Source organism: Melospiza melodia, chromosome 3 (assembly GCF_035770615.1).
Source record: "Melospiza melodia melodia isolate bMelMel2 chromosome 3, bMelMel2.pri, whole genome shotgun sequence".
In the NCBI taxonomy this organism is placed as follows: Eukaryota; Metazoa; Chordata; class Aves; order Passeriformes; family Passerellidae; genus Melospiza; species Melospiza melodia.
Window position 1 is genome coordinate 12,352,889 of NC_086196.1, and position 17,412 is coordinate 12,370,300.

The 17,412-nt window shown below is 46.9% G+C and overlaps 2 protein-coding genes across 2 annotated transcripts in view; one reads left to right on the forward strand and one right to left on the reverse strand.

The window, feature by feature from the left end:
• The first annotated feature begins 673 nt into the window (after positions 1 to 673).
• IAH1 (isoamyl acetate hydrolyzing esterase 1 (putative)) lies at positions 674 to 6,376 on the forward strand. Its single transcript, XM_063150821.1, has 6 exons — positions 674 to 776; positions 1,914 to 1,966; positions 2,409 to 2,557; positions 3,387 to 3,548; positions 5,263 to 5,381; positions 6,052 to 6,376. Exons 1-6 carry the CDS (start codon positions 696 to 698, stop codon positions 6,217 to 6,219), a joined length of 732 nt encoding a protein of 243 aa, XP_063006891.1. The 5' UTR covers positions 674 to 695; the 3' UTR covers positions 6,220 to 6,376.
• A 1,653-nt stretch (positions 6,377 to 8,029) lies between these two features.
• Positions 8,030 to 17,412, reverse strand: part of ADAM17 (ADAM metallopeptidase domain 17) — a 34,459-nt gene continuing 25,076 nt past the window's right edge. Inside the window, exons 13-19 of the mRNA XM_063150818.1 lie at positions 16,413 to 16,516; positions 15,600 to 15,734; positions 14,549 to 14,679; positions 13,481 to 13,559; positions 12,261 to 12,349; positions 11,577 to 11,633; positions 8,030 to 10,017 (exon numbers count right to left, since the gene is read on the reverse strand). Coding sequence (XP_063006888.1) covers positions 9,667 to 10,017; positions 11,577 to 11,633; positions 12,261 to 12,349; positions 13,481 to 13,559; positions 14,549 to 14,679; positions 15,600 to 15,734; positions 16,413 to 16,516 — 946 coding nt within the window. The 3' untranslated portion in view covers positions 8,030 to 9,666. The remainder of the gene's footprint in view (positions 10,018 to 11,576; positions 11,634 to 12,260; positions 12,350 to 13,480; positions 13,560 to 14,548; positions 14,680 to 15,599; positions 15,735 to 16,412; positions 16,517 to 17,412) is intronic.

The window sequence follows — 17,412 nt, forward strand, 5'->3', positions numbered from 1 at the left end:
GTCTGCATGCTTGGATCTACTTGAACTCAGAAGAGTCTTGAACACAACTGAAAATGGAATCCATGTTTGCATGGTGGGATTAGTTGGAGCTTTAAAACTCCACCACCTGCAAGAGAAGGGAGCACTTATGATCTGTCACAGCCTTGGTGCCCCAAGTCGGTGACCACCCCGGCCTGGGAGAAGGGACACGGAGTATCAGTCACTGCAGGACACAGCAGAATTCCAAATACAGCATGGTTGATGCTCTGAGGCAGCTGCGGTTGTTGTCAAACGATGATCTTCATAGTAGTAGTAATGTTAGACGATTAGCAAAATTAACGACACTTTCCTTCTCAAACTGTGTCATTAGCAGGCTAAACAGCATTAAGCCTTTTAAATGAGGTACTGGCATTTTGCTAAGAAGGAAGTCTCTCTTGAAGCAGATAAAGAGCATGAAGCTGCGCGCGTTCTGCCGGGAGCGCTTGCAGCCAGCACGGGGCTGTGTGAGGGCTGTGTGAGGGGTGGGGCCGCGGCTGCCCCGGGCGCGCCCTCCCTGCGCCCCCGCGCCGCTGGGCCTTTTAAAGAGGCCGTAAAAGATTGAGTGGGGCTGGAACCTGAACCCGGTTTGTAACCGCGGCCTTCCACCGGTCCGCCCCGTTCCCCGCTGCAGAGGAAGCGGCGAGGCCGCCGCTCCCGGCGGATGTCCGGCCGCGGCCATGGCGCTGGCAGAGGCGGGCGCCCGCGGGCGGCTCCTGCGCTGGCCCCGCGTCCTGCTCTTCGGAGACTCCATCACTGAGGTAATGCCCGCCCGCCCGCGCCTGGCCCCGCAGTTACCGTGTGGAGCTCCCAGGCCTGCCCGGCTCCCCGCACCGGGGCCGGCGGCCCAGCAGCCTGCCGGCGTTGGTCTGAGCTGCGGTGCCCAGCGGCGGGATAGGGACGGTCCGGCTGCCCAGCCGGGAGCGCGCTCGGCCCCGGTCACAGCCCCGGACCCGCCGTGAAGCTGCGCCGGGGCCTTCGGCCTGATGTCGAGTGTGGGATTCGGGGCCGCCTCACAGAAATTCTAGAGGCGCGAAGGTGAAGGGGTAGCTGGGATGCTGCGGTGTCCGGGGCATTTTCCATGCGGGGGGCCCAGCGTGCTGCCCGTGCCGCCTGCAGGGACCTGTACCTGCCCTCCCGGCTCCTGGGGCAGCCCTGCCTGCTCCCCGTGTCTGGCTCCCTGCTCCCCGTGTCTGGCTCCCTGCTCCCCGTGTCTGGCTCGCCCAGGCCGGACACAGCTCCTCACTGAGGTGACTGCCCCTGGTGAACATCTCTGAGGCAGCAGCAGCTTTTTGGCGTTGATTTTGGGTCCCTGCCTTCTGCGGCATGGGTTGTGTGGTATGTCACGGAGCTGCTCTGATGAAAAACTAACCTGAGACCAGGTTTATCTTTAATGGGAGATGGGTGTCTAAGCCGACTCGCTGCATAATTGTAGCAGAGAGGATGGTGCAGCAGTGGGAATAAGGAGAAGGAATTAGTTTTTCTCTTTCTGGAAGAGGTAAGTATTAAACTGAACTCTTTGAAGAGGGAGGATTTTTGAGAGATGCTCTTCAGAATGAAAGGCTCTTAGAAATGAAGTAGAAAAATATTCCAAACACTGCAAACCCTCACTGGCCAAGATGAAGCTACAGTCCAACAGCAGTCAGTTTTTGAAGGGACCACAGGGTCCATCCCTCCAGAGACACCAGCCCTGTGTGGCCTCAGAGGCCAGCGGTGTGCCTGGGTAAAACCAGGAGTGTTTGATCTCAGAGGGACAGGGCAGGCAGGGAGGAGATGCTCCAGCAGCAGTGCCAGAGGCCAGGCACAAAAGCTTTTCAGGCGGGAAGGTGCCAATGCTGGGGCTAAGCTCTGGGGAACAAGTTCTTCCAGTGAGGATCTAACATTTTCCTTGTTTTCAGTACTCCTTCCAGGAAAATGGCTGGGGGTCATACCTTGCTGAGAGACTGGTCAGGTAAGAGCTTACATTTCAGAAGTAAGTTCTAGCTTGCAGAAAGTCATGGAGCTTTTCTAAATGAAAACCAACAGTGGTTAATACTTAATACATGTTTATTTATTGACATTTATTTATTTAGTGAAGCGGAGCTACCTTCTGGGCAGCATGCTAGAACTGGTGAAAATATTCATTGGGTGTTTCCACTCAAAGCTTGAGTGGAAATTAAAAATCCCTTAGTGATTGTCAAGATTGTTGTCCTGGTTCCATGGTGTAACAGGTAAACAGTACATGTGCAGCCTGTGTGTGCACTTTCAAAGCATGATCCCATTGAAAACTCACATGACATCTCGTTTTTCCTGAGAGGGATGGAGGCAGATGGCCTGACAGAATGGGTCAAACCTTCCAAAGTTTTGTTTTGGTGGGCAGAGATGTTCTTTTTTGATTTGTGTCTTTGTTTCAGAAAATGTGATGTTGTGAACCGTGGGATCTCGGGGTACAACACCAGATGGGCTAAGTTGATTCTTCCAAGACTGATCACTGAAAGTACTGGTGCTGACAGTATTGCTGCAGTTACTATTTTCTTTGGAGCTAATGACAGTGCTTTGAAAGGTAGAGTAGCTTGCTTTCTGTCTTTTTTTTTTCCTGTGACCTGTTCTCTTAAAACAGTTTTACAGTTTAGCAGAATAGGCAGAACATTTCAGAATAGGCTTTTCCTGCTACTTCTCTAGCAACTGATTACTCTGTCTCCATTTGTACAGAGGTTTGTTTTCTGTCATTTCATTTGTATTTAAGCCATGCAGTGCCTTCCATTTCTCTCCCTGTCACCAAGTTTTAATACTAGAAAAATAAATTTCAGGTGCTCAAGACTTAGTTGCCTAAAATTGGAGTTGGGCATCCAGTTGTTTCTTCTGTCTTTAAAGGAGACTGATGAGTTCTCAGCAGATGGGCTGAGGAAAGGAGGGAAGGGAGCATTTGGATTCTCTTTCAGATGAGCATAGCAGGATGCAGAGTCTAATCAAAATGATACCATCAGTGCCTGAAGGACTGACTGTATGTCCATGGGACTTTCCAGAATTTTCTCTGCACCCAAGAATATTGGAAATCGTGGGTTTTGGTTCAGGCAAGGTTTGAGGTGATTATATTTTCTGATACTAAGATACAAAGTTGTGGAAAAAGCATCTTAAAAAACCCCAGCTGTTGGGGTTTTTTTTCCCTGTGCATTATTTGCCTGTTGGAAATGCTGTGTTTAAACTCTTGGTTTGTCTGCTTTGGGTATCGAGGAGCAGAATTTTCCTACCGCAGCTCCCGAATCCGTGACTGGGGGGAACTGCATCCTGGATGTGAGTGTCCATGGCCATGCTGTGTGAAAGTGCTGTAATGCTGTGCAGGAGCCTGCAGGGAGCTCAGCCCCACTGATGCCTGTGCTCACCCCTGGCAGAGCTGAACCCCAAGCAGCACGTTCCTCTGGAGGAGTACGCCGCCAACCTGAAGGGCATGGTGCAGTACCTGAAGTCAGTAGACATTACTGCAGACAAGATCATTTTGATAACACCCCCACCTCTTCAGGAATCAGCTTGGGAAAAGGCATGTCTTGCCAAAGGTAAAGGAGTGATGGGGATGGGTGGAATTCCTGCATTTTACCAGTGGAGTGTGAGTGACAGATCCCAGGTTGTCAGGTGGTTTCCTTCATGGGTGTGCCAGATTGCAGTCGTGTTTATGATTTGTTGGAAAAGAGATGCTGTTTCACTAAACAACTTCTGGATAAGCTCATGGAGTAACTACCAAGTAATTACAAACATCTTTTCCAAAGTGTTGATTGATGTGTTAATGCATAGAACTGACAGAAATGGCTGCCCTCTAAGAATATGGGGTTTGTCAGCATGTCCTAGGCAGATTCCATTGTGTCCCAGCAGCTTCCAGAATGGAAGAAATGTTGGCATTGTGGGCCTTAGAAAAGTTTTTACTGGGTACAGCAGATTTCACATCTGTTTGGATAAGCAGTAATATTCCAGCCAGGTTTATTTTAAAGTTAAAAAATACAATACCAGAGAATATCATATTCTAAGGATGCTAATAAAAGTGCCTGGAAAAGAAGAAGGAGGTAGTTAAATTATTATGTTATTTAAGCTAATTCTAAAATTAGAGACATAATAGAACCACTTATTCATGTTACTGAGCTGGAAATTGCCACAATCTCATTGACTCCAGCAGTGACAAATTTTACTTCCTGAGACCATCTGATTTTTTCTGTTGGGACACCTTGTCTAGTTGTTGCACATTTATAAAAAACTTCTGAGTTACGTCAGGTACAAATACATAGTACATAGATATACTGAGCTGGCACTGTTTGTGGCACAGTTTTCTATGATTTAAGTGGTGTTGCATATCCTGACTCATGTTTTCAATCAAAGTAGTAAAACTTTGAAGATGACCCTAAGTTTAAACTGCATTAAATTAGACAACATTATTGTATGATTTTGCATTAGGAGGCTTTGATGTGATGTCATGTGAGCACACCTCAAATGCTGCTTATCTGGCTCCCAGCTGTCAAGGGGCACTTGTAATGTTAACCCATTTTCCTCTTAAAACTGTCCTTTTTATGGGGTAGGGATGGAGGAAACTTGAATTTACAGCATTGAATCTGCCAGCTTGTGTCTAAAAGAGAGTACTGTCTAGGGATGGAACAAAAGACAGGCTGATCTCAGACCATGCACCACAAATGAAGTGTTGTGGGCACAGTAAGCAGCAATATCAGACCATCTGCCCTCCAGAATCAAGAAGTTTTCTGCCTGTTTCTGGTTTTGTCAGATATCAGAGCAAAGGAGAGATGGGAAGCAGGAGGATGATGATGTTCACAGGAGCATTCATCCAGGTGTGAAAAGTAACAAGAGGGCTGCTGCAAGGAGCAGCTGCATGTGGAGTCAGACAAAAAGCAGAAGGCAACTTGTAAATACATTTCCATTTACTTAACTCTGTTTTACCTGCCTTAGCAGGTGTATGAAGAGTTTAAATCTAAGCACTGCTTTCACCTGAAGCTTGCAGCAGAATTATACTGTCTGCTTGTTGCTGTCGCTTCTCTCTCAAGCCTGATGCATTTCTTCAAGAGACATTTTCAAGTGACTCAGAGCCAAAGGGTGCCCTGACAAAGACCACACAAGCTGTAGCTTCCAGCCGCTTACATTGCTGTGGATTTAGTTTGTGATTGGTAGTGGCTGCTGGTTTGACACCTGGTGCAGGTGCTGTGTGCCACAGCAGACTGAGATCGTGCTCATGGGTGGCGGGTGCTGCCTGCTGTCCCTGTTTGTGCCTGGCAGGTGACAAGCTGAACCGCTGCAACGCCACCACGGGGCAGTACGCCCAGGCCTGCGTCCGGGTGGCCAAGGAGTGCGGCACGGACGTGCTCGACCTCTGGAGCCTGATGCAGAAGAACCAGGTGCGGTGGAATCAGAAACGCCTGAAACTGTCCCGAGTTGTGAAAGGCGTCACTTAGCACAGAGGAACCGGTGGTGCTGCATGATCACTGAAATGCTGCAAAATACATCCAAATTACACTTTAGGGAAGGAAGGAAATAATCCAGAGTGCTTCATAGTTGGCAATGAGAAATAAAGCTGTGTGTAACCTGGCCATGGTGCTTGGTTAGCACGTATCCCGAGTACATCATATCTAAATAGCCTTTTCCTTGAACTTGAGCCATGGAATAGGTTGGAAGGGGCCTCTGGAGGTTTCCTGTCCAACCCACTGTGCAGTGTTGGGCTAATTTCAAGGTCAGATCTGGCTGCACAAGGGTGTTGTTGATGCTTCTGACCAAATACCCAAACTCATCCATGGGAGACTGCAGACTTTCCCTGTGAGCAGATAATTCTAGTTTGGACCCTGAACATTTTCTCTGCTCTCCCTGATGCAGTTGACTTTTGATTGCATCACTTAATCCTATGATCTTTTACTGATAAATAGCAGCAATTTTGGCCATCAGAACATTCTCTTAACATTTTAACAAAAACAGTGAAAAATAAAACCAGTTTACCAGCTGGCTTTGAAGAATTACTAAAGGCACTTTGCAGCTAGCAAGTCCACTAATACCTGGTTTTAACCTCTCTTGTAGGATTTCTCTTCCTATTTGTCTGATGGCCTTCATTTATCAGCGAAAGGCAACAGCTTTGTAGCAGCCCAGCTTTGGTCACGCCTGGAAAACAAACTGTCTGCCCTTCCTTGTCTGCTTCCTTACTGGCGTGACGTGGACCACACGAACCCCGAGGCCAGTCTGCTGTGAGAGCCGTGCAGGGGGAGGCGGGGCAGCCGCGCCAGGCAGAGCTGGCTCGTTGTGCTGCAGACCGTGTCCTCGGGGAACGCGGCACCGGGAGCCCCCAGCAGCGCTCTTCTCTGTCCCCTTCTCTTGGGCTGTGGGAGAATAAAGGTGAGACCACTTGGCTGTGTCCTGAGGTGGTTTTTCTTCATGCTGCTGTTGCCAGGATAGCTGTGGGGATGAGTAGCTCTTTCCTTGGAGGACTCAGAGGAAAATGAGTCTCAGATGTTCTGTGGCCAAGGGATAGAGGCTGCCCTGAGCAGTTCCTGGCCTTGCTGAGCTTCGGGGACTGCACTATGATTAATACCATCTACTTGCTTTGAACACAGAGGAGCTTGTAAGAGGCAGTAGGGTGGAGTTTGCCAAGAGCCATTAGTGTCAGTCCAAATTCATTTATTTGGATGTAATACAGCAGGAGCAGCAGTTCCCTAAGTTTTACTGTGGCTTTGATATTGATAGAGAGTAGTTTAGAGCAGGGCTTTTAAAATTTAACTTACTCTGGCACACCAGCAGCAGCTTCTTTACACCCAGCTCTTCTGTGAAGGCCCAGGTTTCAGACCAGTGCATGTTTTTGGGCAGTATAAAACTGTTGATATATGACCTTGGAGAAACTACCAGAGGTCTGCGTCTCTTCTGACAAAGCTGCATCCTATGTCATTTGCCATCAAGTTAAGATGACCTTTTAAGTGAGTTGTTAAAATAATTTTACCTCATCTGATACATAAATACTGCAGACTATGCAGGTTTTGGCCAAGAGAACACAAACTACAACACTGCCTTTACAAACAAAAAAAACCCATTGTCTGCAACCTAAATGAAATTCAACAAGTATGGAAAAAAATTGTTTGGGAAATGATTGAGTAGCAAGCCAGATAGCAGCAAAAATGAGGATACATCTAATGTGCCTAAAAATCAAATGGTGTATCACTGCAGGTGTAACCCCTCCATAGTTCTGGGCTGTATTAACAGTTCAGTTGACATGGAGCAGGTGTGCTTAATATGTGAGGGGTGAGAGAGTAATGAGAGGCTCTCATGCTGTCCTGCACTGTCAGTGCCATTAGACTGCCTTTGCTTCATTAAATAATCAAGACAAGCTGGCCAAGACCTGTCAGCTACTATGTAAGTGTTATAAACTGAACCATAAGTATTTTTCATGTGCCTGGGGCCAGAGCAGAAGTTTGATATATAAATATTTATGAGTATTAAACTGGACTATCCTTTCTGTAATAAATGCTTACAGCAAATACTGGCTGAACAGCAGAAAGGGTTCCTAGTGGGAAGCTGTGGCTCTTCCTGCCTTAGATGTTACAAACAAACCACGCAAGTACTGCTTTCAGTTTCTGGACTACAGCTCAGGATGGGGGATGGATTCAGTGATTTCCAAGGCCTGCTCCAAATATCTGTTTCCATGCTCCCAAGCACCTGCCAAGCATTGGTTTTCACCTGGGATGTAAAGACCTTTGTGCTGAGAATATGTGCTCACAGATTTGGTAGCTGGACAGGCATTTGATCACACCCTCATCCCTCAGGCATTTACTGTCACCATCTGAACTGATGACAATCTGCAGGACACATGGCATTCCAGCTGCAGGAAGCAGGCAGCCCTCACAGTGCAGGTCTGCACCCTCATAGTCCAGGTCTGGCTTCTGCAGTGTCTGAGCTCAGAAAGGAGCAGTCAGAAATCCCAGCTCTTGCCTGGCTGCATGCCAGACTTTTAACCCAGGCTTTGACAACCAGAGAATGGAGATCTTTTATAAAAGGGCTGCATAGAAACAACTCTTGTTTAACTGATTTTTTTAATATAAAAAGCTTTTATTTTATTGGGAATTAAATTAACTCCTCACATGTGTACTTGGCACTGAATCAAAAAAAGAAAACCTGAACAAAAACAAACAACCCCAAACAAAGTTCAAAACCAGCATATAAAACATAACAGCTAGTCAGATAGGAATACCATAAGGCACACATTCAAGTAACTAGTGTAACAAGTATCCTTTGGGGGTGGAGGAGAGGCAGCACTCACACAACTGTGCAGCACAGGTCCTGTTCCTTTCCCTCACATTTAAAAACATGGGCCCACCACAGCCCCACATCCCTGTGTCTGAGTCCTGGCTTGGAAGAGTTAAATGGTTCTGCCCTTGGCCAAGCTCTGTCAGTTTTATCACAGATTATTGTGGGGGAAAACAGCTGCAGAATGAAGGTGCTGCTGTACTACCAGGACAGTTGCTCTGTGACTCTGCTGTGTCAGTCCATCTGCTACTAGGCTAAAACAATGCTCATGTGCCAGTCTGAGCTCACCTGGCAGATCTCCAGGTGTACAGAAGACACCATCCAATTATCAGCTTTTTACATCATGTTTTACTACCTGTGTGACTATCTGTATTCACAAAACCTCCTCCTTATACTTACCCTGCAAGTTTTAACAAAGGTTTATTTCTTTATTAAATTCACAATTGTTTTTAAATAAATGCCTCCCCTGCAATGGAGCGATTTTTTTTCCTGTCATTCATGCAGTAGAAGCTTCCAAAGGCCACAGAGACCACAGAAAACTCAGCTCAGTAATTTGAAAATTTCAACTATGGTGCTGCCTGTTTTAAAATAACATTTGGAGGAACATTTCTGCACCAAAACTGCTGTAAACAGCATCTGCATGAATGATTTCTTCCTTTACGCTTCTTTCTCCGCACAGACACCTGCGGCACACAAACCTCAGTGCAGAGAGGGAAGCTCCCAACAAAAGCCACCAAGACAAGACAGTCTCACCACTGAGGCAGAAGAGTTTCATGCTAGAGGAGCATTTCTCATGCACTGTGTACAGTGTAACAGCCTCTGTGATCCTTTGATTTACACAGAAGCTGGGCATTTTAAGTTTCTTTATTCTGATTATGCATTTTACTGAATGCTGAAAGACTGTATTTTTACCTGTTTCATTACTCTTTCTGTTCTCAAGGCATTTGCTTAGGCTTTTGGTTACATGTACCTTAAACTGCTAAATTATCTACTCTATTATGGGACATACTGCAGAGTTCATTTTGGTTTTAAAAGCCCCTTAATTTTGTCTATCAGTGCTGTCAGACTACAAAATATTAAATTATAAAAAAAGGCCGATATACACAATCCAATATCCATCAGGACATTTGGTTTTGCACCACAGGTCGAAGGAAATGTTAAAGGTCAAGGAAGTAGAAAAACAAATCCAAAAAGCTTCAAAAACAAGCCAGTTCTAGTTTGGATTTTCCTTTTTAAAAGATATAATGCTCTAATAAATGTAGTTTAAGGAAGGTCATACACATGACCAGCATCTGCAGTAGGTCGCTTCCTTATTCTCCCACTCCCTCACAAAAATATATATACATATATTTATATTTGTAGAAATGAAATGGTTTCAGATCCTTGTTTTGCAGACGGAGGACACTAGCACTCCGTTTCTTTGCTGTCCACGCGGTTCTGGCGCTGCAGTTTGAAGGACGAGGCTTTCTCACTCCTGATGACGGGGTGCTCTGTCAAGTCCTCGAAGGATTTGGCGGCGGAGCTGCTGTTTGGGAAGGGGTCCTTCTCGAAGGCGTCCTCGTCGACGTGCGAGTCGGTGCTGGGGTCCTCCTGGATGGTGTCCATGCGCTGGTGCTCCTGCTTGGGTGGCGCGGGCGCGGCGGGCGCGGGCGCCAGCGGCTGCAGCGGCTGGTGGCGGCTGGCGGCCGGCGCCACGGGGAACGGCTTGATGATGCGCACGGAGGCCGAGTCCAGGCTGCTGAGCATCTCCACGTTCTGCAAGACACGAGAGGCCGCGTCACCGGCAAAGCAGCCGGCAGCCGGCCCGGGGTTGGGTTTCTGCAGCGTTTTTCAGTTCTGAGGAGCGGCTGCACTCCTGTGAGAACGGCCTAAAGGCTGCCGTGTCCTCTGGGCCACTCCCTAAAGGCAGAAACGCTTTTCTGTCTCTGCTTCCTCCTCCTCTGTGCAAAGCACCACAGGTGACAGCCTCACTGGGAAGAGCTGATGAGTCGGCCCTTCCTTGTGGCCCCAAACTGCTTTGGCAAAGCCTAGCACTGGAAATGCAGGGTCAAACCACATGGCACAGAGCTCAGTGTAGGGAAACAGTCCAAGGTACAGCTCATTCCAGTCCTCCAACTTGGAGAGTTCATGGTTTCATGTACAAGAACTGCACTGAACATAGAGTCAAACACTGCAGGGATCAGTGTCATCATAACTCAACCCAGATTAAGTTCAAGTCCATTGATGTCTGCAACTATTTCAGCATGGTTTGGAAAATATCCAGATATCTCTAAGCATAAAAATTCCCCAAGGACCTCAGCAAATGCTAATACTGGGAAGGAGATATTTACCTGCTACCATTTCCCAACTCTCCATCCTCACAGATTCAAAAGACATAAAATCTGTTTATTAAACTGTTGCTGGTACAAGGAGGCCATTGGCTATTCCTGTGCTCTCTCTCCTGCCTCTGGGATTTTCTCAATTGAATGCAGGTAAGAAGCACTAAGATAACTTTTCTCATGTCACAGCTATGGGGCACTCAGTTCTGTCACAGATGACAGAGGCACTCTGCCTCAGTAGTCTCTGACTTCAGTATGCTTCTTCCAATGGTTGCACAAGGAAGAGCTCCACGAGGCTTTTTTTCTCCTCCCCTAACAGAACAACTTTTCCTTAACTGAATATTTTAGTTCTTAATAGGAACTGGATTGTCAAAGCACAGGAAAGGATACCCAAACCTCTATGCCACAAGGTGCCTCGTGCTGGACTATAATTAAAATTTATCTTGGCACTATTTTGCTCTTCCCCTCTCCCAGCTCATTATCTGCAAGCTGAGAAGTGCTGCTGATGTGACCCTTGAGCAACTGGAAAGCTGTAGCACATCTGGCTGCTAGAAGCCACCTCCTGCAAACAGCCATTCTGCAGCAAAGACACTGCATTTTGCAGAGATTTTTGAGCCTCATGCTTCAGTGACTCCACTTGGCTGGGAGCTAGCAGCCTGTGGCTGGTGCTGCCCAGGGGGATGCTGGACACAGGTGAAGCCATGCTCTGCAGAGCAGAGTGGCTTCCTGCCCTCTCTGCTGCACCACAGGGGCTCTGCCAACAAGGCTCAGCTCTTGCAGGAAGGAAGGAGCAGACCTTGCCATGCTGCAGTGCTTGGTAAGAGTGAACAGAGGCTTGTTCAGAAACCAGCTTCCCCTCTCATGGATTCACCCCTCTGCAGCATGGGGCTCTCTCTCACTACTCTTTTGAAAAATATTCTGCAGACACCCAAGGTTCAGGTTTTCCAATATACATGGGACAGCATTCTGCCAATTCAGACACAGACAGCAACTTACACTGGGGCAAAACAGGGACTTTGTGTTCTCCTCATACTGCTTGTCCAATTTCTTGTCCTATTGAAAAACACACAACAAAATAAGAAAGTTAATTTCCCTATGGCAAGGACACCTTTTTCCTGCAAGGACTCAGCATGGGGTCCCCTGCTTCCCATGCCTTCCCATTCATCCCAGGAGTGCTTGTGGGCACAGCACCCCTTTGCTCTGCCCCACACTGATGTTGGCAGCACACCTCATGTGCACACTCCCTGTGGCCATGGCTCACTGACTCTCTTTATCCATCCACCCAAAATCAACTAAGATCACTTCCCACTCTGGGTTTTCTCTCAAAATGTGGGTGTCTTTTCTTCACAGGGCTTTAGAAGACTTTGTTTTTAATGATAAAAATACTAAAATTATACTTGGGTGGAACTCAGAAGGCAGAGAAAGAAAATCTGCCTGGGAAAGAATGGGAAAGGCTCCAGGGAATAGTCATGGGAGCACTGGGTCTGCCAGGCCTGGCAGAGTTTAGCAATAGTTTTGCCTACTGAAGGAGCAGTAAAAGCCTTACATATGCTGGATTTCCCCCAGGGTTTGCTAAAAACTTCCCATCACTTCTCCCACAGCCATCTGCCACTTCACATATGAAGGGTGTTCTCACAGCAAAACCCAACAGAGCAGTTATCTCAAAGACAGCTTACTCACCACACAGTGCACAAGGATGCTGAGAGGAATCCAGAACAGTAAGGAGAAGACAAGCACAGAGCCCACTATATTATCTGCTAGGAACTTCCCTGGGGAACCAAGTTCAAATCTGTCAGTCACCCACCAAATACTCTTTGAACACACACATCTATCCCCCCTTCTGCAGCCACTGCTCAGGCAACTGAAGCCTCAGCATTGCTTAGAGAAGCACAGGCTGCCTACTTTGAGGTAGGCAAAGCTAAAATTACACAATTTTTAAAAATTGTATCCAGTATGTTACCAGTAACAGGTTTTACTCTGTTCTCTGAAGAGAAACGCTGTGAGGCTGTAACATTGAATATGGGTTGTTTTGGAACAGCCTATACTGAGCCAGCCAGGCTGCCCCTCTCACACAAAACACACTGCAAGTCCATCACCACATTCTGATGTAACAGCCACGTGATCTCTACCTGCCTCCACCAACAAAATATTTGGATGCCAAAAATTCAAAAACTGCCTCCATCCAAGCAGGCTAAATAGCTTTATCAGTTACCTAAGAAACAATTTTTTGTCCCTAAAACTTGGGATTGAAAGCTGCAGCTCAGGTAATTGCACTGTGCAGGCACAGTGGTGCCATGAGCACACACAGTTAACAGCACCAGCTTAACCAGGGTTTTGTCTGGTGCCAGTAACACAGTGAGACACTGGGGGTGACACCGGGGCTGAGGTGACACCTGCTTGGGTTGCACACTTGGGATGAAGACCAAGGAGGCCCACTCAGTCACAGGGAGTGACTCAGCACAGGCACAGCTTGAGGTGTGTGACCTCTGGCTTTCTTAAAGGTGTTCCCCTCCCTTTCTGTTGACATTTAAATCCCACTGAGAGGCCCACTTTATACCCTGCTGAATCTAGCTGACCTCTAAAGAGACTGATTGTTATTTGCTTTTCTCTAATTGACCTAGTTCCTGGTGTTCAGACAAGAAGCTATCATCTCTTTCACAAGCTCAGAAGATGCCTAGAAAAAAATGGAGTACAAAAATGCAAAACAATCTCCCATCCTTTCAGCTTTAAAAGGTGAGATCAGTAGTCTCAAACTTCAGGCAAAAATATACTTTGATATATCACAAGCACAGCTACCCTTGCACATGGTGAATAAATCCAGCCAGCTAACTCCCCCTGAGGCTTTAGAGGTTCATGTCATGAACTCAAAAATCCCCAAAGGACACGGTTATTTATCTTACCAAAAGTATTGATGCTGAGTTGGTCTATGAAATCCCAAAACCGCTCAATCACATCCTGGACTTGCTTCTCGCATTTGCCCTACAAAAGTAACAAAATCATTTTCTACCACCCAAGTATTAGGTACTGCCTTCTTGGAGAGAGAGGGACAATGACAGTAATGAAATGAGAACTTCAGACACAGCATGGCTTAATCTACATTCTGAATACAGAATTACACTCATGCCAAATAGCAGCAATCCATTTTTACTGCCTTTATTTTTATCAAGCCAGTTTCACTTGAATTGTGGCCTGAATCAGATCATTTTTGTTCAAAATGTACAAAATTCCCTCCACCTTTGGCCCATGTTAGGGGACATAAAACTGATGTTTCAGTAGAGATTTAAACACTGGAAGCCTCAGTTCCCATTATCCAAAAAGAAGGCTGCAGCTCTCAGGAGCCCAAGGTTACAGACAAACTCACTCCCAGATTTGGCTGTGCTGGTTTAACACAGCAGAACCTTGATCTTCCAAGTTCTGCCAGCAGAAGGACTGGGGCATGCCCTCCCAAATTCACTTCTGCTGACACCCAGGGGGTGTCACTGGGGTCTGCAGCTATCTGTACAGCTGAACCATGGAAAAGGCCACAGAATGCCAACAACCCACCAGCGTCCCCGCCACAGGCTCACTGCCCCTTTTAGATACTGCTGGCTGGATTTCCGTGTGATTGCTCCCTGACCTGAATTACTGGAATAAAAACTGATTGAGCTAACGGGAACAATGGGAAAAGACAAGTGCTGCAAACCCAATCGAGCTTGGGCAGCACTCGGTCCCCTCCTTTGTGCAGGCTGCCAGGCTGCTGAGCTGAGCAGGGTCCCTGGCTGGGCTGTGGGGAGCAGCAGAGGGGACGATGAGCAGCTCCAGAAGGTAACAGCTTTCCCTCGCATGGGTGTCTGCAGAACACCCACAGCCTCCAACACCCTTTAGTATTTACCCTGTGAAGAGGTACTTAAAACCCATTACCCTGCTCAAGCTCTGGCTTCTCCTCCCCAAGGACTCGGAGCCGAGCAGGCGGAGCTGGGCACACTTACATTTGTGTCACAGAAGCCCACGGTGCAGGGCTTGCCCTTGCGCAGGAACAGGAACTGCTCGTTGGCATCCACGTACGGCGTGCATCTGTCGTGCTCGTCCCGGCAGCACACCTTGCAGGAGTTGTCTGTCTCTGAAAGGGAGCAGCAAGCTCATGCCTTGGGAGCACAGAGAGTCACCTGCAACCCACACCCCCCGTGTGTCTCCTGGCTGAGCACAGTCCTGACCAGCTGCCCCACAGGGAAAGCAGGGCCAAGCCGCCCAATTTTGGGCACTCTGACAATCAAGCCTAAAACTCAATCACATGCACTGTGCAAACATATTAAAGGGTACAGTGTGACCAAGTTCTCCAATAGTATCTTTTGATACCCCAAAACTGCACAAATCCACAGGCCAATGAAGAGGTTCTAAGCACATCCAAAAAGATAGATTTAAATATTTCTTGGGCTCTGAGTCCTCTAGGTACCTGTCTCCTCAGCTATACCCTCCATCTCAAATGGTGGAGCTCACAACAGTTCCTTGTGTTACCCCTGTGAAGTTTTCATCCTACTCCCAAGCTGCTTGCCCACATTTAGGGGATAAAATGGACATCAAAGGAGCAAGAAAAGTCACTGACAGAAGTGTATAGCAGGCAAGTTAGCAGGGGAATTAAGTTGGGCATTCTATATTCTCAAGACACTTTAATCTCTCTGAAATCTTTCTTTAACCCCTTGCTGGAGGCCACCACTCCTCTGTCAGATGCTGGATCCAGAGGTTGGTTGGAATCTCCTTACAATCCCTTCTTGTCCATCTGTGGTAGGGCTGGAAGGCAGGAGAGTGTCCTCTCCTTTAGCTGGAGTGCCAGAGCCTAAGTCTCATCTTAATTGTCTTCAACCCAACCACCACAAGACAGAGGACATTCACATTCCCTTTTTAAACTGAGAACAGCTGACAAAACCCAACAGTTTAAACTTTTCCAGAAAGCACAAACTCAGCCCAGAGCGAAGCCAGCACTCTCCAAGGAGCAGGGCTGAAACACCAACTTCAGCCCCAGTCCATGTCAGGGTCACGCACCGTTGCAGGCACACGAGCGCAGGTTCCGCTCCCTCTCGCAGAAGGGGACGCACTCCCCGTCCTTGCACTTGCCCATGTCCACGCACACGGTGTCATCCGGGGCGTTCCCCGGCGGGGGACACTCGCTGCTGTTCCCTGCAGATGGAAGTCAGCACAGTGGGAGGGCTGTGTTAGAGCAAAGGGCAGAGAACCTGAGTGTGCAGAAGAAAGAAGGAAAATACTGGAAATACAGACTTATCCCAGGAAAAGCCCAATAATAGCTTGTTCTTGGCTTTCAGCTGCAGGCTGCCTGCCAGCTACTCTGAGAGGCAGCAGAAGCTCTGGAGGCTTTCAACAGCTCGGGCATTGTGGCACTGGCAACCAAGCAGTAGGTGCAGACCCTGGAGCCCCCCTCGGCAAAGCACACGCTGACTTGACTCCCTGCCTCCAAGAAAAGCTATGAGGAGGAAGTAAAACAAGTGGGGAAGTGAAGAAAAGCTGCAGTAATTCCACCTTTTCTATGCAAAATTCATTCTTGTTTCCCCCCAGGGACACACTCTGTTTTGCTTTTTTTTTTTTCCTTTCTTTTAAGGGAAAGAAACAAAAAAAAAAATTTATAAACAACGTTTTTTATGTTCTTCTGGGCAATAAATCACAAAGTGACTCTTGAACTACAATGAAACTCATTATAGGAGCATACTGTGATGCTTAGCTGGTCTCTAAAATTGCACGTACCGGATGACTAAAGGGCACTAGACTGAAAGTGGGTAGAACAGGACACTGAGCCTGAAGCACTTGGCTAGCTGACATACAGGGGACAGAACCACATCCTACCAGTGCAAAAAGACTCTCCTTTGCAAGTGGCATTTATGGCTTCCTGGCATTTCTTTTGTGCACTTTCAAACTGGCAGCCTTTACAGCAAGGACTGTTTCGGTCACTGGGGAAAGATCAAAATGAAAGAAATAAATATTAACCAGTTTTTAAAAAATAAGTACAAATGTGACAGAGCCAGAGAAAAATTATGTTTAGGAAATAAAAAGCTACTTCTTGGAGACTGACTCATTGATTCAACCTTTGTCCTCTCTGCCCCCCTCCTACAATCACCTTTCTACATACATAGTCACTCTTCATGCACTGAAGCCCAAATCACATATAAAGTACAATACATTGAGAGGCAACAGAGGGACCCTTGTATTTATTCAAGGCACTTGGATCAACCTCTGGTAACCTGCTGTGCAACTTAGGACAAGATGTTTCACCCTTTCCTTCCCCAAACATTTCTCCCCCTTGTGTCTGTCCTGAAGGTTTCCTACTTTCTATTCTGCATTGTCTTTACTTTCATTTTCTCACCTAATACATGAAGGCCCTTAGTACAAAAACACTCATTAAAATGCGTGGATTTTCTTGCTAAACAACAGGAATTGCACAAGCTCTCTAATGTTACATGGTGTAGAGCTGAACTATGAAAAAAAAAAGATTGGACATTGCATTGCAACAAGGCCATGAACATCTCAAAAAGCAAAAACAGAAAGAGGAGTCACTTAGTGCAGTCACTGTGTTGTCTGCTCAAACACATTTTGCAGCACTCTGGAATTACCAGCATGTACCAGTGCAAAAAGCCTCCTTCCAACACAAACAAAACTTGTATTTGCACAGAAAGTGTGCACAGGAAATTTTTTAATGCTTTTTGATTGCCTAAGTTTGCTTAATAATAATGGTAGTAATAACAATGACAGCACAATAATAATTTGCAAGATTGTGGCTCTTGACATTTCTCGGGAAAACAAACAGAATGCTATAAAAATTACTGTATGCACACAGAAGCCTTTCATG

Excerpts from the sequence above, each read along its gene's own strand:
- IAH1 (XM_063150821.1), top strand. The coding sequence starts at position 696 with ATGGCGCTGGCAGAGGCGGGCGCCCGCGGGCGGCTCCTGCGCTGGCCC. Across the intron at positions 1,967-2,408 it reads CTTGCTGAGAGACTGGTCAG|AAAATGTGATGTTGTGAACC; the intron begins GTAAGAGCTTAC and ends TCTTTGTTTCAG. Across the intron at positions 5,382-6,051 it reads GCCTGATGCAGAAGAACCAG|GATTTCTCTTCCTATTTGTC; the intron begins GTGCGGTGGAAT and ends CCTCTCTTGTAG.